Genomic DNA, 25,348 nt, shown 5'->3' on the forward strand with positions numbered 1-25,348 from the left:
CCCTGTCAGGCCCTTGTGCCAGCATCCTCAAGAAACTATGTAAGCATTACAGAGTGTGGGCCAGTGGTCATCTAGCGGGAGGAACAGACAATGTTTTTGGAATACTGAAGTGAAAGAGTAGAACTCGTGTTGATACGTATTCCTTAATGACATTATTGAGGTTAATTGCATATGATAGTGTGCATATATATGACACATAGAATTTCGTAACTTTCGATGTATGTGAACTCCAGTGAACTCGTCACTACACTCTGGATCGTGATTAACCCTGTATTAGTTTCCTGGGGCTGCTTGAACAAAGTCCCTCCAACTGGTGGCTTAAAACCCTACCTGTATCGTCTCGCAGTTCCGGAGGTCGAAGTCTGAAGTCAGGACGCTGGCGGGGCCTCGCTCCCTCTGAAAGCTGAGGGGAGCAGCCTCTCTCGCCTCTTCCCAGCTTCTGGGGCTCCCCTGCCTTGGGCAGCTCCCAATCTCTCCACCTTTGGCATCAGATGGCCTTCTCCTGTGCGCTCCTGCCTTCCAACGGCTGTCTTCTTAGAAGGACATCACTCAGATTGGGTTAGGGGTCCACAGTGCTCCAGGATGGCCTCATCGTAACAGTTATATCTGCAATGATCCTATTTCCAAATAAGGTGATGTCCAGACATACTGGGGGTTAGGACATCAACACACCTTTATTGGGAGAGGGCACAATTTAACTCATAACAACCTCCATGAGTTTCCCTGAGCCCATGTGTAACCCTTCCAGCTCCACTTCTGCTCGTGCTACCCCCCTCCCTCCCTCCCAACCTCCCGGGCCACTCACCACTGACATGCTTTTTTGTCACAATAGATGAGCTTACATTTTCTAGAATTTTATATAGACCTGATTTACCTAAACAGAATTACACAGTATGGATTCTCTGGGCTGGCATAGTTTATTCTGCAGAACCATTTTGAAATTCATCCTTGCTGTTCCTATCTAAGAAGTTTGCTCTTTTTTTTTTTTGTTGCCGAGAAGTAGCCACTGTATGGATATGCCACAGCTTTGTTCATCCATCACCTGCCATAGGTACCTGTGCTGCTACAGTATATAACTGTCTTTTATGTGACAGGGAAAGTCCCACGGATGCTCATATACAAGTTCCTATTTGGAAGTATTCCGTATTGTTTGTGTGCTGGTCCTTCAGGTGTGGCCACTGGAGGAGACACAGGAGAGGCTCAGGAAACCAAGTTTATTATGTTCACAGGTCCTCGGGACAGGAGGGATGACGGGCCATCAGGGTCACAAAGGGGAGCTACGGGGTTGGTCAGGAGGCAGGAGGAGCAGGAGCCAGGGAGAGCCCCGGCCAGAGCCTTTGTTGGAGTTGTGTGGAAAGGCAGGGCAGGGCAGGGCAGGACAGGACGAGCAGCTAAGACTGGCCACTTAGAATATTCAGCTGTAGGGGTGCCCCCTACTTGCCTGTTCCCCAGCCCTGGGATGATTGGCTAGGGAATATTGTCCCCAGTGGCTCCAGATAGGTTAGTTTGTAGGTCAAAGGCAGGCACTGTGCTGGGTCCTCTGTTATCTGTGTAATGCTGGGTAGCCAGGTGTAAGATAGGTGCGTGTTTACCTTTTAAAGAAGCCGCCAAACCATGGCACAATTTCCCCAGCAGCACGTGGGAGGCCCGGCTACTGCACACGTTCACCAACACGTGAACCATTCCAATCGGTGTGCAAATTTAATTGTGGGTTTACTTTGATTTCCTGAATAACTTATAATGTTGAGCATATTTTTTATGTCTCTACCACCTCTATATTTTCTTTGATAACATGTCTGCTCAAGTCTTAGCCTATTTTTAAAACTTTGGGGGTTTTGGTTGGTTTGTTTTCACATTAATAAATTTTGAGAATTCTTTATATATTTTGGATAGAACACATCCACCACAAATAGATTCTCCCACTTTGTGGATTTTTTAAAAGTAAAATTTTAATGTTTGAGTAGATTGAGATTTACACCAAGCTTGCAAAAAGCCAGTTTAATAATTTTTTATATACCCACAAGGTGAGGTTATCAATCTTGTCTCCCCTCTGGTGGCCACACCCTGGAGGCCTAAGGGTTTGGAGATGGGATGAGAAGGGCGGTAGTGCTGGGCGCCGCAGAGACCCCTGGGAAACGTCGTTCTACTGCCAGCGAGGAGGTCAGTGGGGAGAGGCTTCCAGGCTTTCCTTGCGAGCTGGGATGTCAGTCTTTTTCTGGGCTCGTCTGTGGATAAAAGTCAAATTTTCCTTTGAGAAAAATTCCAAAAATCCAAGCTGTCTTGAAATTGACTTTTTCTTTTTGATCGTTGCGAGCGCACAGGGTTCAAAAATCACGGCTTAATAATTCTCTTTGTACACTGGCATGGCAGCTCGTGGCACAATCTAATCTGTGCCCAGGCAAAGATCAGAACTCCTGTTATCTGGAGAACATGCCAGGAAGTCCTTCTCCCTCAGTAGGCGCTGTCATTCATTATATTCTGATGAGTAAATCATTGGCCATAAGTGTGTGTGTGTGTGTGTGTGTGTTTATGAGTATGTGACTACACGCCCTCTCCCGGGGCAGGCTGTGTGCCTTTACTTCTTCCCTTGACAGTGTGGCAGGAGAGCTGACTCCAAGCAGCTGGGCTGTTCCGGGCTGCCGCTATCCGATGGCTCCACAGGTGCTGGCTGGCCTCCTTCCTCTCTGTGTGTGTCTCCTGCTGGCACCTGGCTGTACCCAGGCAGGCAAGCTGCTGGTTGTGCCCATGGACGGGAGCCACTGGTTTACCATGCGTGCTGTGGTGGAGAAACTCACCCACAGAGGGCATGAGGTGGTCCTGGTCATGCCAGAGGTGAATTTGCACATGGGAACGTCATTCAATTATACGGTAAAGACTTACGCGACGCCTTACACCCGGGAGGATTTTAATCGTCGGTTACAGACTTTCGCTGACATTCACTGGAAAGTTCGGGCACAAAGTTTAACTCCTATGCTAATGGGCACATCCAACAGTACTTTTGATTACATTTTTTCACGTTGTCGGAGTTTGTTTAACGACAAAAAGCTAGTGCGGTACTTAGAAGAGAGTTCTTTTGATGCGGTGTTTCTAGATCCTTTTGATATGTGTGGCTTAATTGTCGCCAAATATTTTTCCCTCCCGTCGGTCGTTTTCAGCAGGGGAGTGTTTTGCCACTATCTTGAAGAAGGGGCGCAGTGCCCCAGTCCCCTTTCCTACGTTCCTCGATATCTCTTTGGGCTCTCGGATACCATGACCTTCAGGGAAAGAGTGTGGAATCACATTATCCACTTGGAGGAACATTTATTTTGTAGCTATTTTCTCCGAGTCGGCTTAGAAGTTGCCGCCGAGATTCTCCAGACGACTGTCACAGCCTACGACCTTTTCAGCCACACATCCATTTGGTTGTTACGATCGGACTTCGTTTTGGAATATCCCAGGCCTGTGATGCCCAACATGATTTTCGTCGGGGGTATCAACTGCCAGTCGGGGAAGCCCTTGCCGCAGGTGAGCTGCCTCTCCTTTTAGCAAGCTCCGAGTAATCCGGCTTGGACACGAAAGGAAAGCCGAGATGTACTGAACCATGGTTTGTAATTTACACTGGCTGCTTTTGCAATTCCTTCCTGGTTCAACACGTTATTTTGTATAGTCAGTGCCTTTCATTGTTGAGTTAGCTCATTTTATAAAGCTGTCCCCTTTGATACTCATGTGTATACAGTTGAGATAACTGTGAACCATTTCCAGGCTGCATTTTTTAAATACTGTTTTGGAAAAAATACTGAAAAAGACGGTAAGAAATGAAACTCTTTTCTTGTTAAGCAGATGCAAGCGACCGTAGGAAAATGCTTTTAGCAGTTTTGTGTGCATGCCGTCCAGATGTTCTGAAATTGTTTTCCATATATGTAGATAGCTAATGTAAGTCCTCACATTCGTCTTATGAAAATGAAATCTGGTCTCAGACTGGCCATATTTCTCTTGACCTTCCTGTTTTCACTTGCTGATAAAACATGGATCTCTTTACAGCTAATACATACATTCTTTTTTTAAATTTTTAAAAAATTTTTATTTATTCATTTTAGAGAGGAGAGAGAAAAGGAGAAAGAGAGACAGAGAGGGAGAGAGAGAGGAGAGAGAAACAGAGAGAGAAGGTGGGGAGGAGCTGGAAGCATCAACTCCCATATGTGCCTTGACCAGGCAAGCCCAGGGTTTCGAACCGGTGACCTCAGCATTTCCAGGTCAATGCTTTATCCACTGCGCCACCACAGGTCAGGCCATACATTCTTTTTAAGAGTTGCATAAAATTCTTCACTTTGGATACACTGTAGTTTATCAAGTAACCAATACTGAGTCATAGTTAAACTATTTTTTCTTGCTTTTTCGTTTTATAAGTAAAACTATACCAAAGTTTTTAAAAACTGAGTTCTTTACATTCCTATATTTCCATCATCTCGCTCTTATGGTAGTAGGCCGGAAGCCTCAGGAGTAGGTAGGGTCCCTGGGTCTAATGTATTGTGCGTTTTACCAAATTAACACATTACTTTCAAAGTATTAAAAAACCTTACACAGCCGGTTGGATCAGTGTTAGACCGTCAGCCCAGCGTGTAGAGGTCCTGGGTTTAATTCCCTGGCCAAGGCACACAGGAGAGGTGCCCATCTGCTTCTCCACCCCTCCCCCTCTTGTTTCTCTCCCTCTCTCTCTCTCTTTCTCTCTCTCTTCCCCTCCTGCAGCCATGTCTCAATTGTAGCAAGTTGCTCTAGGCACTGAGGATGGCTCCACGGCTTCCACCTCAGGCGCTAAAGAAAGAGCTTGGTTGCTGAGCAACGAAGCAGCAACCTCAGATGGGCAGAGCATTGTCTCTTAGTGGGCAAGCTGGGTGGATCCCGGTTGGGGTGCATGCAGGAGTCTGCCTTCTTGCCTCCCCACCTGTCACTGAATAAAAAAAAAAAAAAGGAAAAGAAAGAAAGAAAAATCTTACACTTTGGTCAACATACATGAGAGTTCTTGTTTTTCCATACCCTCTCCAGCTTCAGATGTGTTTAAACTTTTAACTTTTTTGGTAAAAAAAATTCTACACAGCTGCTTCTATTTTGGTAGATATGTTTGGTCCTTTGCATTCCTCTTTGGTGAATTCTATTCGCATTCTTTTCTTTTTTCTGAAGGAAAAAGATGAGAAGTATCAACTCATAGTTGCTTCCCTTGTTCACTGATTGTCGCTCATACGTGCCTGGAAGCATACAAACCTCATTTTATTATTTTTTTCTAAAAGGATTGTCCATTGTCCTAACATGATTTATCCATTGAATTGAAAGTCATCGTTATCAGATTTTGAATTTCCATATTTATTAGCATTTGCCTCTGAACTCTCAGTTTCGGGAAGGGAGTGAGGAGACGGGTCCATAAGGAATCCCGCGACCAGTGAGAAACCACTGGCGGCCCAGAGGACTTTTAGGAACAAGAAGGTCGATTGCATGGTTTTGAGTAGTTTTCTCTGTGCTGTGCTGAGACGGCTCCTATCTTAGGGACCCTTGATCTTCATGAAAAAGTTTTGCTACCTGAAACAGCCCGGTCTTTGGAGTTGCTACAGGGGTGTGGCATTAGGAGATTGAGTATATGTTTTATTTGAAATTTTAAAAAAATATCCTGGAGACATAGAAGGGAAAGGACAGCAGGATCCAGTAGAAGTTGCAAATAGGAGTTGAAAAGGAATGGTGATTGGGGAGGGCCCGAGACTCCGGACAGGACAGACAGGACGGTGAGTGGACGTTTGGCTCAATCTTATCTGGATCTTAAGGAGTAAACTGGCCCCAGCTGACATCGACTCGGCTCTTAATTTCCCAAAACCCTTTTGTGGACTTTTCTCTTTTCCTGTGTCCTCCGTCTCTCTTCCTTGCAGCTCCCTGCTCCGTTTTCTTTCTGTTCCACTTCCCTTCTCTGTCTCCTTTCCCCACCACATTTTTCCTTCCTCACCATGAACGTCTCTTCCTCACCACGAACCCTGCCACACAGAGGGGGCAACAAGAAAGGGCACCCCACTGGCTGAATCCTGCGTGGCGGGTGTTGGTAGTTAAGAAGTGGGCAGTGAGGTCATACCCCAAATCATGCATTAAACACTGGCGGGCGGGGTCAGGAGGTGGTGCTATCTTACACTGTTTGGGCAAACGGACTCCGGGGTCATCCAAACCCGAGTTCACACGTGAATACTCCAGGTCTGACACTGAGCAGCAACATAACCTTCGGTAAGATCTGCAGTTACTACAACCAGTTAAATGGGGATAAAATAGTACTTAGTCTTTTCCAGATTAAATACGATGATGCCCGTTAAAGTGCCCGATGTGTGGCAAAGAATGGGGGATAGCTCTAATTGGGTGGGTGATATGCATTTCCTAGCACAGTTATTTCCAATCTCCACACACAGTGTTAACATTTAACTATAGGATCAGGCTCTTTAAAACAAACACACAAACACACAAATAAAAAGCTATGATCAGATGTCAATAGTCCCCTTTTTGGGCAGCCTCTCAAGAATTATTTAACCCTCAGGCCCTGGCCGGTTGGCTCAGCGGTAGAGCGTCGGCCTGGCGTGCAGAAGTCCCGGGTTTGATTCCCGGCCAGGGCACACAGGAGAGGCGCCCATCTGCTTCTCCACCCATTCCCCTCTCCTTCCTCTCTGTCTCTCTCTTCCCCTCCCACAGCCAAGGCTCCATTGGAGCAAAGATGGTCCAGGCGCTGGGGATGGCTCCTTGGCCTCTGCCTCAGGCGCTAGAGTGGCTCTGGTCGAGACAGAGCGATGCCCCGGATGGGCAGAGCATCGCCCCCTGGTGGGCATGCCGGGTGGATCCCGGTTGGGCGCGTGCGGGTGTCTGTCTAACTGTTTCCCCATTTCCAGCTTCAGAAAAGTACAAAAAAAAAAAAAAAAAGAATTATTTAACCCTCAGATGGGTGGACTGTTCCTTAGGGAGAGTTTAAGAATTAAATAGAACAAAGGATAACACAGATCGGCATCATTTTTGGCCTCCTCTTGCAGATAACAGAATTGGAGGCACAGAGAGGTTGAGTGACTTGCCCATGGTCATGCCTGTGGGAAGTGGGGAAGCCAATCTTTGAACCCAGACATTCTTTTTTTTCTTTTTAATTGAGATATAATTCATATCATAACTTTCATCCTCTATAAACATACAGTTCAGTGATGTTTAGCATATTCACGAATACCGGCAACCATCCCCACCCTCTAACGCTGAAACGTTGTTCCCACTCCAGAAACAAACCCTGTGCCCCCTGATAGTCCCCTTCCCTGACAGCCACGAGTCTACTTTGGGTCTCCACATATTTGCCTATTCTGGGTATTTCACACAAATGGAATCCTGTGATGATACATGGACTTTTGTGAGTGACTTCTTAGTGTTCAAAGTTTATCCATTTTGCAGCTTGTACATTACGGGTACTTCACCCTTTTCTCTGGCTGAATAATATTCCATCACATGGTGAGATATATATATTTGCATATATGCATATATATAGCTTGTTTGATTTTGTTTTAGTGAGAGACAGAGACGGAGACAACGGAGACAGACAGTGAGGGAGAGAGATGAGAAACATCAGCTCTTAGTTGTGGCACTTTAGTTGTTCACTGATTGGCTCTCATACATGCCTTGACCTGCGGGCTCCCAATGAGCCAGCGACCCCTTGCTTAAGTCAGCAAGCTTGGGCTCAAGCCAGTGACCTTGGGCTCTAGCTGGCTGAGCCCGTGCTTAAGCCGGTGACCTAGGGGCTTTGAACCTGGGCCCTCAGCTTCCCAGGTCGACGCTCTATCCACTGCACCACCACCTGGTCAGGCATATTTTGTTTAAACGTTCATCAGTTCATGCATGTTGGTTGTTTCCAGTTTTTGGCTGTGATGCGTTTGTCGCTCTGAATATTCTTACACAACAAACTGAACCTTCTGACTTTAGAGCCCTCGTACCTGACCTTTACACTTGACGGCCTCCCTTTTTCGACTGGACACTTTTTAGGAAACGTCCTGCCCGTGTGGCCTTTTGCGAAGTTCTGTGCTGTGAAACTTGCCAAGGGTGTGTTTGACTTAGGTCACGAGGCCTCTAATCACTCAGTGGACCTGACATTTGTTGGTTTTTGCAGTGTTAGAGGATAACATACTGTTGACCCTTTTTTCTTTTTCTTACTTAAAGTAAAAGATTCTTTGATGAAAAAATATCTATGGGCCCTGGCCGGTTGGCTCAGTGGTAGAGCGTCGACCTGGCATGCAGGAGTCCCGGGTTCAATTCCCGGCCGGGGCACACAGGAGAAGCGCCCATCTGCTTCTCCACCCCTCCCCCTCTCCTTCCTCTCTGTCTCTCTCTTCCCCTCCCGCAGCCGAGGCTCCATTGGAGCAAAGATGGCCCGGGCGCTGGGGATGGCTCCTTGGCCTCTGCCCCAGGTGCTAGAGTGGCTCTGGTCGCGACAGAGCGAGGCCCCAGAGGGGCAGAGCATCGCCCCCTGGTGGGCATGCCGGGTGGATCCCGGTCGGGCGCATGCGGGAGTCTGTCTGACTGCCTCCCCATTTCCAACTTCGAAAAAATGAAGAAAAAAAAAAAAAAAAGAAAAAAAGAAAAGAAAAAAAAAATCTATGGAGAACTTTAGGTGTGCGTGGCATGCCGTCCAGTAGGGAGACAGACATTAATCAGTGATAAATCAGGAAACATACTTTGTAAGAGAAGTAAAAGGCGTAAAGAGAGCTGATGGGAGGCCTGGCAGGGTGAGGAGGCGAGACCGAGGGGCCTTGGGGGAAGAGTGTGCCAGGCAGGGTAGACAGCAGGGGCAGCAGGAAGCCAGAGGCCTGGCAGGGTGAGGAGGTGAGACCGAGGGGCCTTGGGGGAAGAGTGTGCCAGGCAGGGTAGACAGCAGGGGCAGCAGGAAGCCAGAGGCCTGGCAGGGTGAGGAGGTGAGACCGAGGAGCCGTGGGGGAAGAGTGCGCCAGGCAGGGTAGACAGCAGGGGCAGCAGGAAGCCAGATACCCTGAGCTCCTGAATGTTTGGAACCCAGGCGTGCTCTTCCCCCCTCACCCCTGTGCTTGAGGGTTACTTTGCCACAGTAACTGCAGGCAAGTGGAAGTCATATTTTAAGGGTCTTCTGAGTAGCTCCTTTGTCACGGCTCCCTAGTGGCCTGTGCCCTTCCCCAGTGCTCTTGGCTACTGAAGCCACCACCCGTGTTGATGCAGTCCCCCCCCCCCCCGGGGAGTCCTGGACCACAGCCCCCACGGTAAGACAGATGTCTCACCAGGCAAGCCATTCTTCTCTGGACTACCTTGTTCCATCGCTGGGTGACTCAGACCTGACCATGTCGGACCTGCACCAAGTCCTAGGTGCAGAGCAGTGATTACTGTGGCCCCCACTCCACAGGCTGCCAAATGGATTAAATTCTCCCCACGTCCCTCAGCATATATACCGTCTAAGTCACTTGATGCGCTGATCCACAGCAGGACCCACCCACATGTACCTGTGTCTGTACAGCTCTTTAATAGCCATTTATTAATTTCATTGTGCCATTTTTGTAGTCTGGATTCAGTAAGTGTCTTTATTTTCAGGTCTCAAACATTTTTCAGGTCTTTTTTAACTCTTGTAGGTCCAAGCCCTGTTCCTCATGAGTTTGTGGGTCAACCTTTCTAACACATTCCCTTTCCTAGTATGACAACACTCCTCTGCCCACGAATACGGCTCCCTTCCACTTAAAAGGCCAGGTGTCCTCTGTTTGCTTTTCTGGAAATCTTGGGTCATCCCATGATCTCTCTCTCTCTCTCTCTCTCTCTCTCTCTCTCACACACACACACACACACACGACCTTGTAAGAAAAAAAGAGAAATGTTTCCTAAAGGTTTCTGAATTGGCAAGGTGATGTTTCTCTGGTGATGTTTCGGAACATGGTATTAATTCTTTCTTTCATCTCCTGCCTCCAGTGAATGTCCCTTTGGGCCTCAGCGGGCCCCACAACCAGGCCATACCCTTCTGACAGGCCTCGTGTTTAGCAGCACAAAGACGGAAGCAAGGCTGTGCTAGGAAGGGCCCGCCCCGGCCCTCAGCAGAGCGGGGTGTGGGAAGCCTCGAGGTCTGTAGAGCACCTGCTTCTCTGGCTCACACACCCTCCCTCCCTGCAGACGCACTGCTCTTAGAAAGAGCTTGCTGAGCCGCTGCCCTGTGCCTGCCCTGGACGGTGGGGCCTGCAATGCGCTCCCTTTGTGACCATTTCGGGGCCTCCTTGTTGTCTCTAGATGGACCCAAACCAGCCAAGTTGCTGCCACCTGCTTGGCTCTGGCCACTGTAAATGGACAACCTTGCTGGTGCCCCTGTCCCTGGGAGGTTGCCTTCCTTGGGACCAACCCTGCGCTTGGGATGGTCTCTTCCAGCCTGTTCCTGGGGCGTCTTCTCCTTTCCCGGGGCGTCTTCTCCTTTCCCGGGCCCCAGCCTGCCTCCTGAGCCAGCGGGCGTGGGTCAGAACGGCACCTCGCGTGCCAGCGGAGCTGTGCGTGACTGGCAGCGGGCGAGTCTGCTCTGGCTCCCACATCCCTCCCTTTCTCTGACCTCCTTCAGCAGTGTGACGAATCAGGCAGGACACACCGTGCGTGACCCTCTCTCCCTGGCTCTCACTTGAGAAACCTGAAGATCGGGAGTTGGGCCACGCCCTCGGCTGGGGGGCAGGGCTGGAAGCAGACTCCGAGTTTTCTGACTCCTCCTCCTCGGGGTCTCTCGCCGCCCCCGCTGCTTTGGCTGATAACGTCTCAGATCTTAATGTCCAAAAGGCAAGGGACAGATTCTATGCTCAGAGTGCCCTTGATTGGCTCTTTTCAAAAAAAGAGCACATGGTTCTTTAAATGATCTATTTCATGTGCGTATCCTTACATCTTAAAAAAAATCAATGAAATGTGAGTGTAAAGCAGGCAAATCAAAACTGAGTTCATTCATCCAGCACACGTGTCCCGAGTGCCGACCGACCCCATGACAGGCGTTGTTCTGGACATGGGGCGCGCAGCAGAGAACAGAAGAGATCATCTCCCCCCCTGAGGTACCCCCATTCTAGGGGAAGGGGTGGGGCACACAGTAAGCAAACAACAGATGGGTTGAAGCCAAATAAGGAGGGAGGTGGGGCGTCCGTGGGAAGGGCTGGGCTCCCTGAGAAGGGGTTCATCAGAGAAACCCTGGAGAGGACACTGAGGGGGCCTGGGGTGCAGGGGGGGAAGCAAGCCATGTGGACATGCAGGGAGGAGTCCACCCCTTGGTTCTGAACACTGTCTGGAGCCGAGGTTGGCGCACTGCAGCCAGGAGCCAAATCTACGCGGCTGCCTGTTCTGATGAATGGAAGTGGAGGGAACACAGCTGTGCCCGTCTGTTCCGTGTCTATAGTTGCTCTCCTGGTACAACCGCAGGATTGAGTCGTTGCCAAGGAGTCCAAGTGGCCTACCAAATCCAAACTACATACTGTGTATGCCTTCAGAGAAAATTATTTGCCAGCCCCTGATCTAGAACAGCAATTCTCAAAGGACGTTCTGGAAGCCCTGAGGATCCCCGAGACCCTTTTAAGGGTCTGCGGGGTCCAACTATTCCCGTAACAGTTCTAAGATGTTCCTTGCCTTTTCCACTCTCTTTTTCTCCTGGGGGGTATCGAGGAGTTTTCCAAAGACTTCACGAAGTGCAGCCACGACAAGCAAGTACACAAACAGGTAGGATAGTCCCCGTCTGTGAAGACAGACATTAAAGGGACTTGCAAAAAATGTAAAACAATCTCATTCTTTTAACTACTTTTTGTTGTTGTTGTTTTTGGAAATACTGTATATTTTTTTTTCAGGAAAGATGTTAACTTGTAATGAGTCTATTCTTCTTATCTCAAATTAGTAAGGATGTATTTTTAAAGAAGAGTCGGTTTTCATTTCTGAAACAGTTCCTTTGGGCAGACATGACCACATGACCCAAAGTTCTAGAGGATCCTCATTCATTGAGAGCATAAAGGAACCCTGAGACCAAAAGGTGGAGAATGGTTGATCCAGAAGCAGCCAATTCTATTTTTCCTTCTGCAGCTGCAGAGGTGTTACCAAAAAAGGCCATTCCGTAGGCAGCGAGCCGCAGTTTCTCCTCTGTAGAAGGGCGGTCAGCTTGGGGTTTGAGTTACGTGAGACGATGGATGAGTGTTGGGGTTGAACTTTGTTCCTCCACAAAAAGGTAAGTTGAAGTCCTAACACCCAGAACCTCAGAGCGTGGCCTTCTTTGGAAATACTACAGTCGCTGCAGATGGAATCATTGAGTTCATTGAGGTCATTAAGGTGGGGCCCCCTCCGGTAGGACTGGTGTCTTTACACAAAGGGGAGCTCTGGACACGTGCGCGTGGGGAGGACGCCCTGTGACGAGGGAGGCAGAGGCCGGGTGGTGCTCTTCAAACCCGGGAGAAGCAGAGGTGGCCGGCAAACCGCCCACCGGGAGCCGGGAGGGAGAAAGGCTGGAACGGACCCCCCTTGCGGTCCTCAGAGGGAACCCGTCCTGCCTGCCCAGTCCTTGACCTCAGGTTCCCAGCCTCCAGAATTGTGCAAATAAATCTGTTTATCGGGCTGCCCGGAGAGCGGTGCTTTGTTAACAGTGGCCCCAGGCCACGAAGGCAATGGGAAGCTGTTTTAGAAGCCGACGAGAGTCAGGGGCCCTGATGCTATGGCCGCCTTCTTGTTCCAACCGCTGGCTGGTCGAGTCACCTCCATCAGATGCTCTGTCACCTGCTGACTTTTCATCAATCCATATTCCTCCATGTTCTTCTTCATTGCCCCCCCTCTTCTGTCCCCTTCACCCCGGCTACGTAGCTCTTACGTTCACAGTGTGGGGCCGTGAGAGGTGTTAGGAGCGCTCTTTGACCACCAGAGTGCCCCTCGGTCAGTCCGTGCCAGTGGGCCGCCCGGTCCGCGGGACCTGCACTCAGTTCATTCTCGCAGCCCCCTGGGGCAGGCACGGAAGCAAGCTCACCTGACAGGTGCAGCCCTGCCGGTGAAGGGAGGGAGGTCTCCCAACTCAGAAGGGGAAGGCCGGCTCTGGAATCTGTGCTCCTCCCCACAGCGTGGGGACTGTGGTGTCAGGGCACCTACGTGAGAATGAGAGTCTGTCTTCTGATGGAACAGAACCCTTCAATAACAGTGATACAGCCGGGGCGGGGGGCAGGTCCTCCAGACTCCTCTGTGCCCGCCTTTTCATCCGGCCGCCGCCGTGGTGACCAGGGTGTGGGGCGGGCAGCTCCACTGTGCTGTTCAAACCCTGCATCTGGCCTCTGCTCACGCTTCCTTTCCGCTGGGAGGCAAGCGGACAGGAGGCGGGAGCCCGACGGGCACTGTCTGCACACTCATCGGTGCTCGGGGGAGCTGCCGCGCCATGCCCGGGGCCTCGCCCAGTGTCCCCACCCGGCAGAGGCAGGCGGGTGGGCCCAGACAAAGACAAGTTCAACCCAAAAGCTCAGGCAAAGGCAAAGAAGCCAAGTTGGCTCAGGTGTGCTTAAAAACAGTTAAATATTAATTTAGGCTCCTGTACTTGTAAGGGCACTGTCCGGAGCCAGGAGGGGCAGGCCGGGTCTGGGCCGCGGCCGGGCTGGCAGGCAGGCGGGGAAGGCGGCCAGGAGCCCTGCAGGGTAGGGAGGGGAAGCCCTTGCCTTCCGCTGCGACCTGCTCTCCGGCAGGATGGCCTGCCGGCTCCGGCTCCGCGCCCCCCGGGGGCTCCCCGCGGGGCTTCTCCTCCTGGCGCTCTGGGGCCCGGTGCTGGGTGACCGGCTGCTGGTGGTCCCTCAGGACGGGAGCCACTGGCTCAGCATGAAGGAGATAGTTGAGATGCTCAGCGACAGGGGCCACGACATCGTGGTGCTCGTGCCGGAGGTCAACCTGCTTCTGAAAGAGTCCAAACACTACACGAGGAGAATCTACCCGGTGCCCTACGACCAGGCGCAGCTGCGGGACCGGTTCCGCGCCTTCGGGAACGGACACTTCGCCGAGCGCTCGCGCCTGACGGCGGCCCTCACGGAGTACAGCAACAACATGATCGTGGTGGACATGTTCTTCACCAACTGCCACAGCCTCCTGAGGGACTCCGCCACCCTGCGCTTCCTCCGGGAGGGCGCCTTCGACGCCCTGTTCACGGACCCGGCGCTGCCCTGCGGGGTGATCCTGGCCGAGTACCTGGGCCTGCCGTCCCTGTACCTGTTCCGGGGCTTCCCCTGCGCCCTGGAGCACAAGCTCAGCCGGAGCCCGAACCCCACGTCCTACATCCCCAGGTGCTACACCCAGTTCTCAGACCGCATGACCTTCTCCCAACGGGTGGCCAACTTCCTTGTCAGTCACCTGGAGGACTTTCTCTTTTACTGTCTGTATTCCAAGTACGAAGAGCTGGCCTCAGACCTCCTCAAGAGGGATGTGCACTTACCCACCTTATATCGGAAGGGCTCCGTTTGGCTCTTGAGATACGACTTTGTGTTCGAGTACCCCAGACCAGTCATGCCCAACATGGTCTTCATCGGGGGGAGCAACTGTAAGAAGGAGAAGGAGGCTCTACCTCAGGTGGGTGGCTTTACCTCTTTGTGATCACCCTGCTTCTTCAGGGGCAGACATCGTTCTTACACCTTCTGCTTCCCCCGCTCATTTGGCTCCTCCAGTGACGGTCACCTGGGAGGGCTGCCTGGAGGAGGTGCCAGGTGTGAAAGAGAGGGTGGAGGAGACCTGAGGTTTCTGAATGATGCCGAGGCTTTGAATGAAAACAGGGCTCATGCCTGGCGAAGGCAGGAGATACTTTTTAGCTAGGTAATCTGGGGACAGTCACAGGTGAGTCTTAGGAGTTTCCAGGCCGAATCCTACCCTTACCTGTTGAAGAAAGAGATTAAGAGGACAGTCTGGGTAAACACCTGTTCTTCCAACTCCATGTCATGGCTTTTTTCCCCAGCCTGAAACCAGGGGTCAGCAAACTACAGCCGATGAACCAAATCAACCCAGAAGCCTGTTGCTAGATGGCCCAGAGCTAAGAATAGTTTCTATATTTTTAAAGGGATGTTGAAAACAATAATAAGAAATCTGGCATGGAGATGTAGGTGGTCCACTAAGCCTACTTCGTTACTATCTAATCCTTGACAGAGAAGGCGTGTTGACCTCTGACCTAAGGCAAGCCTTTGTAGACACCCTCTGGCACGTGGGGAAGAGGGCTGAGCACGACTTTGGAAAATGAAAACTTGTGAGTTTGGGTGGATTTTCTTGGGTTATTGTTTTACTATGTATACCTTTAAAAGGCTCCAGATCACTCTGCCTGTCAGTCATACCAGAATTCTCTTTTCCAATGCGTTTTTTGTTTGTTTTTAAATCAGAAAGAAAGCCTCACATAGGTTCCAAGATTTTTACCGGCCTTCTTTGCCATCTGCTGATTTCTGTGTTAACACAGCAAACAGCAGCTAGGAGCCAGCAGGGCCAAGGGTGGTGAGCATAACTGGACGAGTTCTGGGGAGCACGGGGCCTGAAACAGAAATCTCCTGTGTCGGCAGCACTTAATCAAGACGTTAACAAACAAAAGTGTAGTAAGAAATACTCGGCATGAGAAGGGAAAATATCAGTTTTGGTACCTTGGTACTAACCATGTATTTAAAAAACACACAAACTGTATTTGGTCATATCCAAAAACCAGATGGTAGCGACCATGCTTTCTGAGCCCTGTGAAACTTGACATGTGCTTGATGTCCGTCTGTCCGTCCACATCCCAGGCATCGTCCCTGCGTCTCGCCGCAGAGAACAATGTGCACTTAGCAACTTGTGTTTATCATTATGAGAGGCTAAATTACAGCGATTCAGATCAAGTTCCTTTGGTCAAATGATCAAACCGTTTCAACAGCATGAAACAAAATGTGCGCTTTAAGGTAATGAGGACGTTTTGGGGTCATACAGAGGTGGTAGGGGCACAGCCTCGTGGAGGTACTGAAGGCCACGGAATCGTTCACTTGAAAATGAACGGTTTGTTTTGTTGCAGGGCTTTGTCTCAATAAATTGTTTTTTTTTTTTTAAAGACACGTTATGGGTCAGAAAAAATAAAGGCCCGATTTATTGCTGAAAATCTCCCTGACCACTCCTCAGTGGGCAAATATCATGATCAGGCAATATACACAACGTAAAGAAGACAAGTGGCCATTAGAAGTGTGGAAACCTATTTAGCTCCAGAAATAACCGGACACTTTCAAATGAATAAACAATGAAGATTTCTGCATAGTAATTCAGCAGGCATGTTGTTTTGGGTAACTATTGGCCTGCTTTCAAACATATACTGATATATATATATATTTTTGTTGTTGTTGTTGTTGTTGTATTTTTCTGAAGCTGGAAACGGGGAGAGACAGTCAGACAGACTCTCGCATGCGCCCGACCGGGATCCACTCGGCACGCCCACCAGGGGGCGATGCTCTGCCCCTCTGGGGCGTCGCTCTGTTGCGACCAGAGCCACTCTAGCGCCTGGGGCAGAGGCCAAGGAGCCATCCCCAGCGCCCGGGCCATCTTTCCATCTTTGCTCCAATGGAGCCTCGGCTGCGGGAGGGGAAGAGAGAGACAGAGAGGAAGGAGGGGGGGGGGTGGAGAAGCAAATGGGCGCTTCTCCTATGTGCCCTGGCCGGGAATCGAACCCGGGTCCCCCGCACGCCAGGCCGACGCTCTACCGCTGAGCCAACCGGCCAGGGCCCCTGATATATTTTTTAAATATGCGCCCAGCCTTTGGGAAACCAGAGCCTTTGGCGAGTGTTCCGTGGGTCACACTCTGAGTCACAGCCCAGGAGAGCGCACCGATTCCCAGGGTAGCCCGCGCGCCCCTGGCCCTGCCCGTGGGGGCGGCACCAGATCCTTCCCACGTATGCCCACGTTAGTGTGACTCTAACCACAGCCCCTCCAGCCTCCTCCACCCCAGGAGGACCCCGGCCCCCTCAGAGGCTTCTCTGGTGTCTCTGCCCAAGATGCCGCGGAGAAACCCCTCGGCTGCCTGGCTGGGGGTTCCCACTGGGAGGCTCTCAGAGGCCAGGCGGCCCTGCCTAGGGCTTCCTCCCCTGCCCCGTGCGTGCACACTGTCACCTGGCCCCAAAGCAGTCGTGTCCGTGCCACGTTCTCGCAGGTACCTTTCTTTCCCTCTGCCCTCCCCCCCCCCCCGGGGCTCTGGATCAGGCTGGCTGTGAGGACACTCTCTCCCATGTCCTTCTTAGTCAGTCGAGACCCCGTTTGTTGTCTCTTGGCTGACTTCTTTTTCTGTTGGGAGGCTCAGGTTTCAACATCTTCATCTGAGAAGAGCTCTTAGCTTCACATCTCATTATTAGAAGGGCCATTGGAGTGCTACTATTAGAACAAAGGAATTCAGATAAATCCTGGTGTCTTCCGCTTGCAATGCAAGCGAGCAGCTCAAAGTGTCCAAAAACCCCCGGTTCTACTCCCCCCATCAGAGCAACACGGACCTTGGAGGTGAGTCCTGGCCAGAGCCAGGCTCCCGGACCTGCACATCCCCTCTGCCCAGCCTGCTCTGTGGTGGACTTCTGCTTCCTCGTCTGAAAATGAGGCCAAAGGCTTGCTCAGCCCTGTCCGGGTTGTTTGAGGGTCCCATGGGCAGCACATAAAAGTGCATGAGAGAGAGAGAGAGAGAGAGAGAGAGAGAGAGAGAGGAGAAGGAGAGAGAGCTTTGTGGGCCTTCGGGCCCCTACTCCCCTTATCTCTGCACCTTCACTCAACACAAGCTGAAACTCTCTGTGAGGTGACAAAAACAGTGTAGTTTCCCTGCACCTGCACACTCTCTGGGGAGCATTTCCTGAGTGTAACAGATCCCGATTCCTCAGGACTAGCTCTCTGTTCCCAAGATTTCTCCTCTTGTGTTCTGGAATCATCTAGATAGTGGTTCTCAAATGAGGGTGATTTTGTCCCTCAGGGGATAATGTCTGGAGACATATTTGGTGTCACAATGGGGAGAGGTGGCGGCACTGTCCTCTACTAGCCAAAGTCCAAGGATGTTGTTAAAATTCTTACAAAGGACAAGAAATACCCATTCACTCGCTCCTAACAGAAAGTTATGTGGGCCAAAATGTCAATAATGCTGAAATTGAGAAATGCTGAGCTGAATAAATTCCAAGTGACTCTCAGCGACCTCTACCCAGCAGGGCCTGGAGCTGGGCGGTGAGGGGCACCAAGCCTCCTTTGCCCACCCATGAGCTCACCTTGTCCGCCCCCCTCCATAAGGGCCCCTGCCAGCAGCACCCACTCAGCCTGCAATCTCAGCATTTATTGGTTGAGCTGAGGATTGAGCTCTCAAACAAGTCAGGGGAACCAAACCCCAAAATGCCAAGTCATTCTTAATAAGCACTTTTCAAAATACACGACTCGGGCCAATGTCTACAGTTCTTATAGTCTCTGGTTGGCTTCTCTTTCCAAATCCCGTGTTTATCTTTCATGACTGTTTATTTCGGAGATTAACAAATGTGTGGAACATTTTGAGAGCACTGTTTCTGTTACTAAGCAGTTATCCATAGAGTGGCTAAATACTAGAATGGGTAAAGGTTAAAAAAAAAAGTATTCAACATAAGTAACTGAAAAACCAGACACTTAGTTGACTTGTAATTTAGACAATTCGAGGAGAATGAAATTAAGTGAGCTATTTTATATTGAGATATAATTCATCTACCATACAATTCATTTAAAGGTTACAATTCAGTGGTTTTCAGTATAATCACAGAGTTGTACAGCGTCACCACAATCATTTTTAGAACATTTTTAATCACTCACCAAAAAAATCCTCCTGTACCAAAAAGCAGTTACTCCTCCTTCCCTCTTCTCCCCGACCTCTGGCAACCACTAATCCACTGTCTTTCTCTCTGGGTTTGCCTATTCTGATCATTTCATTCAGAGTGAATCATATAATAATGTGACTGACTTTTTTTCACTCAGCATAATGTTTTCAAGGTTCATCCACATTGTAGCATTACTTTTTATTACTGAGTGATTTGTTCCGCGGATATACCACGCGTGTATCTACTCATCAGTTGACAAACATTGGAGTTATCTGCACTGTCCCCAGTGCCTCTGTAGCTTTGATTCAGGCCCTCAACTCTCACCAACAGGCTCCCAATAGGACTCCCTGGGTCCAGGCTGACCCCCTCTAAATCACTCCCTACTTCTTTGCAAGAGGGACATTTCAGGAACGTAATGCCAACGACCACACCAACCTCAGTGGCTGCCCCAGGCTCTAGGAGAAAGCTCAGACTCTCCTGCTTGGCGCACAAGGCTGGCGGCATTGAGACCCCCTCCAAAAAGACATGTTGAAGTCCTAAGCCCTAGCACCTCAGAACGCGACCTTCTTTGGAAACAATCTCTGCGGAGGTCACCAAGTTAATTAACACGAGGCTATTAGGGTGGACCTGGATCCAATATGAATGGCATCCTTATACAAGGGAGGAATCTGGATACAGAGACAGACATATACAGAGGAAGACAATGAGAAGACCCAGGGAGAAGACGGATGTGTGACTGGAGAGATGCATCTATAAGCCCAGGAAGACCAAGGATTCCAGGCAAACACCAGGAGCTGGGAGAGGCAAAGAAACGCCCCCCCCTAGAGCCTTCACAGGGACCTTGTCCCTGCTGACACCCTGATTTGGGCTCTGCCCTCCAGATCGTGAGACAACACAGTACATCTTCCTTGTCCTAAGTCCCCCAGGACGGGCACTTCTCAGCAGCCCCAGGAAGTGAATGCCACATTTGCCGGCAGCCCCCTGCTTCCTGCTCGCATGCTCTGGGAGTTTGCCGAGCCATTCAGCTCTCCCACTGCTCAGAGTGCTTCCTGCCAGCGCCATGCCTCTGTGCAAAGTACGGGGAGGACATCAGAGCCCTTGAGAATGAGTTTTAAGGGCGGGGTGTGGCTCCAACCGTGGCTTGGCCTCACCCAAAGAGCCTTGGGCTGGGAAGTCTTCCCCACCATGAGCCTGTGCCACCTGATCACCTTGTGTGCGGACGTCTTTCGGGTTTCAGGCGCAAAGAATGCTCCTCTGCCTTCGTTTGCAGCGTGTGGGTCCCACGGCACCCGGCCAGCTCTACTGCTCTATCTGTCCTCTGAGGGGAGGGAACAGGGTGGCTCTGCTGCAGCACAGTAGGGGTGCATGTGGGGGAACTGCTCTGCGTCCCCTGTTGTAGACACCTGCGGGCCGGGGAGGATCAGTGTGGGAGCGGATCTCACCCTGCCTCTTCCCCATGCCAGTAAAGCGTGTTGCATCCAGTGTGTGGCTACATTGTACTCTTCTTGGCGACTCCAATAATAAGATGCAATGGGCAGAGGTGTTGGGCTGTCTGTCCCTGGTGGCTGGCACGGCAGTGGTCTTCACTGTCCTCCGTGAAGTTGGAGCTCTCTCCTGGGATGGGTACCCAGTTCTGACGGTGCAGTGAACAGGGTTGCTGAGGAAACATACCCTGTGGGCTTCTCAGCCCTACTGGTCCAGGGTGGTGCTGGCTTCCTGGGGTGAAGGGCTCACTGAGGTGATGGCCACCCTCTGGCCACACGGAGACAAGTGAGTTGTAGGTAAACTCGCTATTAACAGGGAGGAGCTAGTACAGTGGGTGTGGGTGGACATCCGCAAGCTGGGTGCTAAGAGGAGCAGGGAACCTCGACCCGGGCCTCTGGCCACTCTCCGACTCCCCCGTCATCGCTGTCCCCTCTTCCCCTACAGTTTCTGCCTGTTTTTGCTTTCTCTCTAGTGCTTTCAGACATCTCAAACTTTTTTTTTTTTTTTGGTAAAAATTTGTAACCATTACCTGTGAGAGCACTGGTCTGATAGGAGCTACTCCTGTAGCACCAGGAGACCAGATTGCTTCCAGGTGAGTTAAATTTATTTTCTGCCGTGTTAAAATCCCAGTGAGATGTTGTTTGGCCTTGCATGAATCTGGGACAAAACCAAGATGGTTACAATGTGAAGTCGTCCCTCCCAGGGCGCTGCGTGCCTCTTCATTGATTCTATCCAACCGGAGCAGAGCAAACACCATCACCACCCCCGTCCCCTAGGTTACGGCCGTCTTCCTGTTGGGCTTATCCCCTCTCATCTGGCTAGACTGTAACCACAAGGCAGATGATCACCGTGACAAAAGCTGGAAAGATGGCCCTCCGGCAGGTGTCCAGTGTGGTTACACTATACAGGGAACAGGGACTATTTACTGAGTTCTTACCAGCATGAAGGTGACCCAACCCTGGTGACTTGCAGCGTCTGCCACTGATATTGGCAAGAACCCTTGATGGCAGCTTCTCTTGCTAAATGATGATCACAGCAGTGGCAGCAGCACCGATCACAAACCTGAGGTAGAGCCTTCCCAGTTATCGGCTCTGAATACTCGCCCTCCCCGCCTTTAATGTAAGACTCGAGCAGCCCCGAGCCTACACACACAAGTAACGCTGCCTGGCTTTTTGTAGAAGTGATTGGAGGACAGAAATGATAGCTGGGATTTAACCTGGGAGTAGAGAACAGAAACGGAGCCTTGGGGGGAAACACACAGTATGTGTCTGACAGGAAGGGGATCTGAAAAGGGGAACAGAGAAGTCGCTGCTGGGAGAGGCAGGAAGAGAACCGGGACATTAGGCTCAAAACCTACCAGGAAGAGTTAAACCAGACGCTGCCTACCCAGGGTGGCTGGTGTTACATGGGAAGTGCCTTGGCATGCACGCATTTGTCCGGTGGTGGGATCTCTCACAGGGGTCATTTCCTCCCAAAGGGGAGTCTCAGCCTCGCATCCCGGTGACCTCGGATGCGGAAGGGCACACTCAGTGAGAGAGATGAGTTGGACAGCTCAGCTCAAGGAGCCCACCCACATCACCGTCCCCTCTCCTGCCCCGGGGCGAACAGGACAAGGAGGCGGCAGCCAAGCACATATGGGAGTCACTTTCTGGAGTGGGGTTGGCCTCACAGGCATGTGACCCATGAGGCTGCACAGGGCTCCTCCCTCGGAAGGAACCCACCGATTATCTAGCCCATCCTGTTCTGGAGGAATCTGTCCTTATGAGGACTTAGGAGTATAAACGACCTTGCAGAAAAGCCCAAACACGACCTGCAGAATGTATTAAAAGCCAGGTGAAGGTACGTCCCTGCCCTAGACAGAGCAGCAGGAGATGGGAGCCTTCCGCGTCCAGGAGAAAAGGAACTCAAGCCCTGGCCGGTTGGCTCAGCGGTAGAGCGTCGGCCTAGCGTGCGGAGGACCCGGGTTCGATTCCCGGCCAGGGCACACAGGAGAAGCGCCCATTTGCTTCTCCACCCCTCCGCCGTGCCTTCCTCTCTGTCTCTCTCTTCCCCTCCCGCAGCCAAGGCTCCATTGGAGCAAAGATGGCCCGGGCGCGGGGGATGGCTCTGTGGCCTCTGCCTCAGGCGCTAGAATGGCTCTGGTCGCAACATGGCGACGCCCAGGATGGGCAGAGCATCGCCCCCTGGTGGGCAGAGCGTCGCCCCATGGTGGGCGTGCCGGGTGGATCCCGGTCGGGCGCATGCGGGAGTCTGTCTGACTGTCTCTCCCTGTTTCCAGCTTCAGAAAAATGAAAAAAAAAAAAAAAAAAAAAAAAAAGGAACTCAGGCAGAGCTTGGTCTGAGCCAGGTGACAGCTCCCTCCTGTCCTGTGGTGAGCAGGCCCTGGGGGGAGGGTACTCTGTGACCCCATTGCGTCACTGCCCACTTATGCTTCAGACAATAGCAACTCTCGTTCCACGAGGTAGGTGTAGACTTCTCAACAAACCCGTGTGCTGTTTTCAAGTCTCCAGTTCAGGGTTTCTCCAGGTATTTCCACACTGGACAGCTGCTTCAAGTAGATGCTTCCCTGAGTATTGCAAGAGCTGTCCTGTGTGGAAGAGGAATGAAACCAGAGAGCAAGGGTCCCCGTCCCGTTAGAGAAAGCTGTCTCAGCAATGTTGTGTCTATCTTCTGGGTGTGCTCTATTTTACCCGCCAATAGGAGGAAAGAATGATCAAATATGGTCACATCCAGCAGAGAGCTTTGAATGGAGGTGAGGACTAGGCACTGGTGGCTCCTCAGACCTCAGTCCCAGCCCCGAAGACACGGTGAACAGGAGTGGGTGGCGAAGAGAGGACACGGGCATCCACAACCTTGTTTGGGGAATGGAACGAAAAACAAGAGAGTGAACTAGGAAGTCCCCTGGAGAGAGCAGCAGACTCAGTTGAATTTCTCCAAAATCAGGGGGCTCGCTCTCACCCCAGGAAGAGCAGAGGGTGAAAGGCCAGTGGTGAAAGGGGAACAGTTGAAGGAAGGGCATTCTATAATGATTAACCTAAGTAGGGCACCTTGCCCTCCAATGACATGCCAATCCTGTTAATTGGCTTGATGATACGATAAGACAAAGAAAACAGGTGTAGGAGACACAGGGAACATGAACTGCTTTCGCGTCTACGGAGATGGCCGCAGGACCCCAGCTGCCCCTGCTGGTGCTCACGGGGCTACTGCTCTTCCTGTGTGTCGGGCCCCGGGCGGAGGGCGGGAAGGTGCTGGTGGTGCCCATGGAGGGCAGCCACTGGCTCAGCATGCGGGAGGTCGTGCGGGAGCTCCACTCCAGAGGCCACCAAGCAGTGGTCCTTTCACCACAGGTGACTATGCATGTCAAGAGGGAGGACTTTTTCACCCTGAAAACCTATGACATTCCCTTCACCCAGGATGAATTTCAGTATCTCCTAGGGGGCCAGATTAATGTGATTTTTGAAAGTGAACATTTTCTGAAAAAATTTTTTAAAATGATGCCAATTTTGAAAAATACGTCTGCAGTCTTTCAGAAGTCTTGTGAGGAGCTGGTGCACAACAAGGACCTGTTGAGGCATCTGAACGCCAGTGCCTTCGATGTGCTGTTAACAGATCCCGTCTACCCCTGCGGGGCAATGCTGGCTCAGTACCTGTCGCTTCCTGCTGTGTTTTTCTTGCGTAATATTCCATGTAACTTAGATTTTGAGGGCACCCAGTGCCCAAATCCTTCCTCATATATACCTAGGCTTTTAACAGAGAATTCAGACCACATGACATTCCTGCAAAGGGTCAAGAATGTGCTCTACCCTCTGGCCCTGCAATACATATGCCACATTTGTTGGCCTCCGTATGCAAGGCTGGCCTCCGAGCTTCTTCAGAGAGAGGTGTCGTTGGTGGATGTTCTCGGCTACGCATCCGTGTGGCTGTTCAGAAGCGACTTTGTGTTCGACTACCCCAGGCCGATCATGCCCAACATGGTCTTCATCGGGGGCATCAACTGTGCCAACAGGAAGCCGCTATCTCAGGTCTGTATTAGTGCTTCTATCCAATCGGTGTGCCAAGTTGAACACATTTGATTTTTAAAACTAATTCCAAGCGCTTATGTGCCTCCCAGTCGTTCTGTAGATTTCTACCTCTCCTTTTCCACCAAACGGTCCTGGTGAGATCAACTGTTCGAGTGCCTCCAGTGGTGTAGTTCAGGTTTGCAATGGTCATTAAGAGGAATGAGGGGCAGGGGTGAAGTTCCGTAATAGGATGTACAAGCAATGGTGTGATTCACCCAAGATGGTCCTTTTCTAAAGGTGCTGTCTTCATATACTCTTGTTTCTCTTCATATCGTATAAATCTTTCGCCTTTTTAAAGGTGCTGTCTTCAAGGTCGTGCAATTTTCTTCAGCTGTGTAGGAGCAGAGAAATTGAGTTGTGATCAGATCCATCAAGGGTTTTTTGCTTGAAGTGGGTGTTCAGTGGAAGGATAAAGGAACCAGCAAACTGTATTTGTTGACATGATAGCTTATAGTGGTCCTGTCTCAGAAAGGACCAATAGAAATATAATGAAAGCCACATGTCATTTAAAATTCAATTTTGAAAAAATTGTCTTAAACTATTCCCTATTTCACTAAATTTTGCTCAATTTATATTTAAAATTTTAAGTTTTTGCTTATATAGTTGCAGGATTAGTGCACATGATCGTATTGCTGTTGTATTTTCTTCCTAGTTAGCCTTAAAAAAAATTAAATTGTGGTGAAATAAACCTAACCTAAGATGTATTACCCTTAACCATTTTTATGTGTACAGTTTAGCAATGTTAAGTACTTCAAATTGTTGTGCAATTAAATCTCCAGAACTCTTTTCATTCTGAAAATCTGAACCTCTATACCCATTAAACAACTACTCCCCACTTCCCTCTTTCCCCAGCCCTGCCAACCATCATAAAGTAGTAGTCTCTACAAATTTGACTACTTTAGCTATCTCATATAAATGAAATTATACAATATTTGTTTTTTTGTTACTGGCTTATTTCACCTAGCATAATGTCTTCAAATTTCATTCATGTGCTATATATGAGAATTTCCTATCTTTTGAAGC

At 50.5% G+C, this 25,348-nt stretch overlaps 1 protein-coding gene across 3 annotated transcripts in view; it reads left to right on the forward strand.

Moving 5' to 3' along the window:
- Positions 1-2,571: 2,571 nt before the first annotated feature.
- Positions 2,572-25,348, forward strand: part of LOC136378883 (UDP-glucuronosyltransferase 1A1-like) — a 47,981-nt gene continuing 25,204 nt past the window's right edge. The window contains exon 1 of one of the 3 annotated variants that reach the window (XM_066346257.1): positions 2,572-3,504. In XM_066346257.1, the coding sequence (XP_066202354.1) occupies positions 2,650-3,504 (855 nt within the window). In that variant the 5' untranslated portion in view covers positions 2,572-2,649. Of the gene's footprint in view, positions 3,505-13,403; positions 14,557-23,383; positions 24,287-25,348 lie in introns of those variants that run through there. The other 2 variants (XM_066346254.1, XM_066346256.1) reach the window with 2 other exon arrangements.

Source organism: Saccopteryx leptura, chromosome 7, assembly GCF_036850995.1.
Source record: "Saccopteryx leptura isolate mSacLep1 chromosome 7, mSacLep1_pri_phased_curated, whole genome shotgun sequence".
In the NCBI taxonomy this organism is placed as follows: domain Eukaryota; kingdom Metazoa; phylum Chordata; class Mammalia; order Chiroptera; family Emballonuridae; genus Saccopteryx; species Saccopteryx leptura.